At 44.2% G+C, this 6,821-nt stretch overlaps 1 protein-coding gene across 2 annotated transcripts in view; it reads right to left on the reverse strand.

Moving 5' to 3' along the window:
• VAMP7 (vesicle associated membrane protein 7) overlaps positions 1-6,821 on the reverse strand; it is a 42,312-nt gene that overhangs the window by 31,838 nt on the left and 3,653 nt on the right. For both annotated transcript variants that reach the window (XM_025039831.1, XM_006905809.3), the window contains exon 2: positions 3,381-3,535. In XM_025039831.1, the coding sequence (XP_024895599.1) occupies positions 3,381-3,526 (146 nt within the window). In that variant the 5' untranslated portion in view covers positions 3,527-3,535. The remainder of the gene's footprint in view (positions 1-3,380; positions 3,536-6,821) is intronic.

Below are 6,821 nucleotides of genomic sequence, written 5' to 3' on the forward strand. Positions count from 1 at the left end.
TGGTGCAAAGACAACAAAAGGTAACAAGGGACGGTCCCGGCCATCAAGGAGCCCACAGTCAGCAGGGGACAGAGACAAAAAAAATAAAGATTGCAATCATAATACAGTGTGGTAAGTGCTACAATATGAATAAAGCCAGGATTCAATGGAGACACACAAAAAGGGGACATTTGGGCCAGTTTGGAGTCAGGGGGTTCCAGAGGGAACATTTAAGCTTAAGAAGACAAAGTCATATTTTTTTAAAGGAAGTAAGGCAAACATATTCAAGTCAAAGGGAACACCTATTGCAAAGGCCAGGAAGAGAGAAAGAATCCAGCACTGAAATGCAAATAGCTAAGTTTGCTTTAGAACAAAACAGGGTTGAAGTTCAGAGATAAAGCCAGAGAAGGGAGTAGGGGAACATCTTGAAGAATCTTCCCAGCCTTGTGAGGGAACTTTAGCCCGTGGGCAAAGAGTACGTGCTGAAGGACGGGCTCTGAACACCTCTGCCCTTTTAGAAGGATTAACATGATTAAGAAAGCATCTGAGATCTGTAAAATGAGTAAAAATTTACCAGGGGCCTAGGAGGGGAAGGAAATTCCAAGATGCAAAAACAAGAAAAAATATACTAAAGCTTAAAATAAAACTCCGAGGTCAGGGAATGGCAAGGAGTCCTATAGAGATAAGGAGGGAAAGGTCAGGAACGGAAAAAATGTGAAGGCCACCTTGGGGCTTTATTCTTCAAGCAAATATGGACTTTAAGCAAGAAAGGGTAATCAAAGAAATGTGAAATATAGAGTTAAGGAGGGAGCAGAAAACTCGGTTAGGAGGAGGCTATTAGAAATAAGAAACAGGGAAGGTCTGAGCCAGCACTGTGACAAGTGGATAGGGGTAGGGGAGAGGGCGTGGACTGAAATCCCTTTTGTGGGAGGATGGCAAGGATTCGGTAAAGAAATATGATTCTGAAGTTTTTTAGGCTCGGCGAATCGCATGACTGGCGATGCAGCTCAAGAAGAGAGGAATAGCAAGTGGAAGATCCGATTTCACGGGGGAAATGATTGTTTTACAGTAAAATGGACTTTTTTCTTTTGGCGTACAGTCACAAAAGACGTTTCTGATGGGCAGGATGGAACACGATTATAGGAAAGAGACCACGACAGAAGGTCAAAAAAAACAAAACAACTCAGTGATGGGGCCTCACTCCAGCAGACACGGGGCAGGCCAGGATTAGGATGCGGGTGGGTAACACTGCCTTCTTGTCCTATAAGCACATTTCCACTGGGTTCCATATTCTAGCTTCCCTTGGAGCCAGATATGCCTATGTGACTAGGTTCCGGCTGATAAAATGTGAGCGGAAGGTATAAGCCAGCCTCCCCGGCCTCGCCTCTAAAAGGACTGCATGTGCTCCCCCTGGGCATTTTCCTGGGACTTGACTAGAAACACACAGAGAGTAAGCCTAATAACTTTTTGAAGAAACTATAAAGCCATACTCACAAGAAGCTGAGATTCTTTAATCCCCAAGGCGACCCGTAGGCCTCTAAGCTATACCCGCAAGCAGCAGACTACAAAACCCGTACAATTCCCAAATGCCACACGCTCTGTAATGCCCGTTTTGAATGTGGCCAGAGAGGATAATGGACCAGGAAGAACCTCCTGGAGAACAAAGCCAGGAGTCAGGGAGAAAAGACAGGGAATTCCTCTCAGAGAGCAGGAGCACTCAGCACCCCCAGCCATGACAGAGGGTCTTTGAAATCGCTCTGAAGTACTTATTTTAATACTGCCAGGCAGCTGTGACCTCTGCACGGTTCACCTTGTTCCCTTTCCTAAATGGGGGTTTGTAACTGCCACTGTGGCGACGTTGTTCGTACTTCGCCACTGTCTGCTGGCTGGGGGTGGGGGTGAAAAAGGGGTGGGGGCGGCGGGGGGACGTCCGACTTGTCTTTCGGTTTCTGGTCAATGGGCCACGGGAGCCACTGCTGGGCCTGATGGAGAGGACGGTGTATCACCCAGACTCTCTGGACTTGGAGCTGGACATGGTGACCAGATGAGTCTCTGGGGCCACTTTCTGCGGAGAGGAGGCGTGTTCCGTGTTTGGGAAGAAGAGGACACCCAGATGTGTGCGTAAGAAGAGTGGGCTGGAGGATGGCAGGTTGTCTCCTGACTTCCTATAACTCCTTCCGGAGTAACGGGGTTTTGGCTGAGCGTATGGCTGCGCAGCCAGAAGTGACCGACCCCTAGCCTCCCTTCCAGCTGGACTAGCTGCATAAGTACACAGCAGACAACACAGCGCAAGCAGAGGCTTCTGAGCAGCCAAATGTCAGGCCACTTCTGGGCTCGGCCTTTAAAAATGCTGGGCAACTACGGGGAGGCAACCAGAACTGGAGAAGCTACCCCGCGGCCCCGAAGTGCTCGCCTCCAGGCTCCCTCAGTGAAGTTAACACTGAATCTGGGGGGCTCTCTCTTACAGTAGCTTAGGTTAGGGCCCCAACTGCTGAAGGAGTTAGCCCTGGAAAGCGATAAGGAGTTCTGAGATAAGAAAATTAGGATGAAGTAAGAAAAGTTTTTTTTGGAAGTACTGACGAGAAAGGTGGAGGCGTTTTATCTGATTACTGAGATCATCCATCTGCGCCCTCTCCAGTGCATTCTCCAAGCAGCCACCACAGTGATCTTTCTAAAGCAAAATCTGACCGTGTCAACCCCAGCTGAAAAACTTCGACGCCTTCCCGCTGCCCACGGGGTCAAGTGCGACCTCTTCTCCTGGCCTTGAGGCCCAACGTGACTTCTACCCATCCCACTAGCTTTATTTTCATCATGCTGGGCACCAGTCACGGAAAACCAGCTGCGGCTCCCTAAACATGCCCTTTGACCTCGTGCCTCCACACTTGTCTACTAGCTGTTTCTTCTACCTGGAACGGCATCCCCAAACCACTACCTCCCGCCCTCTACTATAATTATCTATGGACGTGACCATCTCCTTCATTAAATTATAACTTCTGTGAGTGCAGAGACGAGGTCATTTCTTGTTGTATCGTCAACACAAAGCAAAGTGCTTCACAAGAATCGAGTGCTCAGTAAATATTTACTAAAAGAATGAAGAAAGGAATATTATATATCGAGTTTCACATATCCTAGAGCTCGAGTCATTTTTATAGCTAACACTTCCGTATATTTCTTTAAAATATTAATATCACTTAAAGGATATTAATAAAATAAGAGTAAAATGATTACAAGTTAAATTTGTAATGAACAGAACTTCATATTTTCTAAGATGGTAAAGGGTACGGTTCCGTCAGCTCATTCGAATGATCTACAAAGAAGCTGGCTTTCTAGTTTTCTCCTGTCCCGATTATAATAATAGCATTCACTTCTTTCACCCTCTACCCACGCAGAGCGGAACTCACTTGCTGTGTGAGTACGTTAGTTTGTTATTTTCAGAAGGTATCTTAGCCAGAATCTGCTCTGTCACCTCCAGGAAGTTTCCTCCACACCAAGCGTGTTTGGCAAGGATGGTGGTTCCCCTGGCAACGACGGCAAAAAGAATAGCCATGGCTTCAATCTAGCAAGAGGAAAAAAAGACATACACGACTTAGAATACTGTTTTCAGAAGTTGCTATCACTTATCAACCCCTACCTGGCGGCAATATTGACCAAGGCACTATAATATTAAACGCAACGACTTAACAGGCTTAATGAGATCAATCTTGTACAAGCTTACAACCTAAGCCATGCTGATGTGCATACAGATATGGAGACCTACCAAATGCGTACAGTGTGTGTGTGTGTGTGTGTGCACGTGCGCAACATAATGTATATGTGACACATACATACATATACATTACACTGAATGACAGGTTACATTTACAAATTATACAGCACAAACTCATATCACCCTTTGAAAAGCAATGACCATAAGTAGCAAAGGGAAATAAAGAAGTCTTCGTTCTTTAATGCAAGTAATCCCATCCTGAAAATTTATCCTAGAGAAATAGTTCAACAGAAGTTAGACTCTAGATTCACAAAGATAACTATTCAGAATAATAATAGCCCGCCTACATTTATTGAGTGCTTACTATGTGTCAGGCACCATTTTAAACATTTTGCAATAATTAACTCATTTAATCTCACATCAATGAACTTATACACTATCATGATACTTATATTAAAATGAAAAAACTGAAGTACAGATGACTTATATGATTTGCCCAAAATTACAAAGCTAGTACATGATAAGAACTAGGATTTAAACCCAGGCAGAACGGTTCCAAAACTCACAGTCTTATCCCTGTAAGTATATTGCCTCTACTAGAAAGGCATTACCCATAATAGAAACGTAGTGAAAATAACCCAAACCTTCCACAAGGGAGGAATGCTTCTATAAGTTAAAACAAAACATTTCTAAAACAATGCAGCATGAGTTTAAGATTATTTTTCTCATGTTTATGAATTTGTACTATTTTTTTCCCACAGGACAGCCCAGTTTATCTTATCTAATGGTATAAACTTATAACAAGAGATGAAAAAATGCCTTCCTATCCTTCAACTAACTCTTTGACCTAATGTTATTTGTTAATACGTTCAGTGTCACCCGATTAAGCCAGCGGCTCTCCGACTGTAGTGTGAATGAGTCGTCTTAGCTGGCAGAGTGAGAGCCACTTGTTAAAAATTCATACTCTTGGCATCGTTCCCTGTAATTCTGATTCCGTGGGCCTGGGGGGCGGCGGGTGGGGGGCTGGAATACGTACTTGAGACAAGCCTGCCTGGATGCAGGTGATTCACACAACCATAATTTGTGAAACACAGCAACAGATTATAACGTGCTTGATGCTCCGGGAATCTGCTGGTTCTTTCTTGGAATCCCAGCACCGATGGACAACACACAGAAAAGGGCTCGTCCGTCCCGTGAACTGAACTCCTTCCTCTAGGGGTCTCGTCTTCATTCCACTCTCTAAATGAGGGTGTTCCCCGGAGTCGTGTCCTCAGCCATCTTCCTTCTGGATTTCTCCTTGTACATATGCAGCGAGTTATCATTTCCAAGTCACTTTTCATGCATTATGTCCCTTGATCCTAAAAGCCTCGACTGACCTTGTAACGTGCTCCAGGTACTGCTCCGTTTCTGAAAATCATAATCTATGCACTCTCCCTGCTAATCTACCTCTTTTTAACGCTTCAATTTACTAGAATCTGGCTTTTGTCCTCAACACTCCATAAAACCACGCTTGCTAAGATCACCAACAGCCTCTGTGTTGCAAAATTCAGTGGTAACTTGTCTATTCTCACCCTATTTGACTTCTCCAAACAGTCAACCACTGACTAACCCTCCTTCTTGAAATATTCCACATCTGGCTGTTCCTTTTGTCTTCTTGCTGCGTCTGCCTCCTCTAGTTTACTTATAAAGGTTGCATTTCCACAGGGATCGGTTCCACACGAGCTCATCTAGAGCTGCCATCTCAAATGGGATTTATCTGCTGAAGGCGCACTGCATGCAAAACGAACACACAAAACAAAGGCACATCGAAATTGCGGGAAAACCAAGGACAAAACCCAAGGTGGAGCAAATAGTTGAGGGAAAGGGAGATGAACAGGGCCAGGGACTCATGAAGAAGACTGAGGACGCCAACTGGGAAAGTAAGAGGAGAGCCAGAAGAGCCTGGTGGCCTGCAGGCCAAAGGGAAAGGAAGCTTCGGGAAGGAGCAAGTGTCAGCCATCCTAACTGGGCTCACTGATGCATGGCATGGTGACTGTAAAACAGTCGCTAAAATTTTATAAGGAAGCAAAGGAAGCAGGTCATTGGTTAGGGTCAAAGAGACATGCGGTGGAGCAAAATAAAAACACAAAGAGAAAGAGATGAAATATCAGATGGTTCCTGACACGGAGAGATGCAAACGCGGCAGCCTCAGTCCGTTAGCGGCTTCGAGAAGAAAACTGACTTGGGCAACAATACAAAAATATCTAGTGTCTTAGAGGACCATAGGTTCATTATGAACTGACATGAGGTGATTGCTTAAAATGCTTATGTAATCTTAAATCACACTGAGAAACGGGGGGGTATCTCGATCTCTTTAAGTACAACTGCCATTATCCTCTGTGGTGGTTAGAACGGAAGCGGGATGCTGAGTTTAGTTCTGGGTATCATTTTCCAAGATTGCACAAAAGGGCAACGGTATGGGCGACAGACCTGGAGATGGTATCATTGGAAGAATGGCTAAAGGAAGCAGAAAACATTTAACATGAAAAAGAGAAGACTTAGAGGGAATGTGACAACAGTCTTCGAGTTTCGGTAAAGTACAGCCACCTGGAACAGGGAGTGCATTATTCAGCATATAAGTGAGAACGATGGATATAAGTGATAGGGAACAGCGTTTTGTTCAACAAAAGCAGTCCCAATTTAAAAAAAAAATGCCTGACAGTTAAACATCGGGTACAGAGCAACAGGAACTTTACTTTCCTCTCAGATATCACTAATGGGAATTTCTTACTCTCTCCTATATTGCTAAAAATCCCACCTTATAATCGCCTCGCCTGCCTCCACTGTAGCTCTCTTGCAATAGAATCTGTAATGTCTCGAGTACTGGAATAATAGAAACCACCGTGGCAGAAATAATACTGCATTTGAAGTCAGAAAACCTGGCATTGCTAATTATTAGTGGTATGTGAATGTCTACTCAACCATGAGTGCTATATAAATATAATATTCAAGAAGAAAAAGAATGGAAGGATACACAAGAGAGAGAAAAGAAGAATTTTTTTCTTTTGAGATAATGGAATAGAAAGGAAAGCTGTCTTAACACTGTTCTTCCCTGTTCTCTTACTCACTCCTTGCTTGGTCCAGCGCCATCATCCCA

This window comes from Pteropus alecto, unplaced genomic scaffold (assembly GCF_000325575.1).
Source record: "Pteropus alecto unplaced genomic scaffold, ASM32557v1 scaffold821, whole genome shotgun sequence".
Lineage (NCBI taxonomy): Eukaryota > Metazoa > Chordata > Mammalia > Chiroptera > Pteropodidae > Pteropus > Pteropus alecto.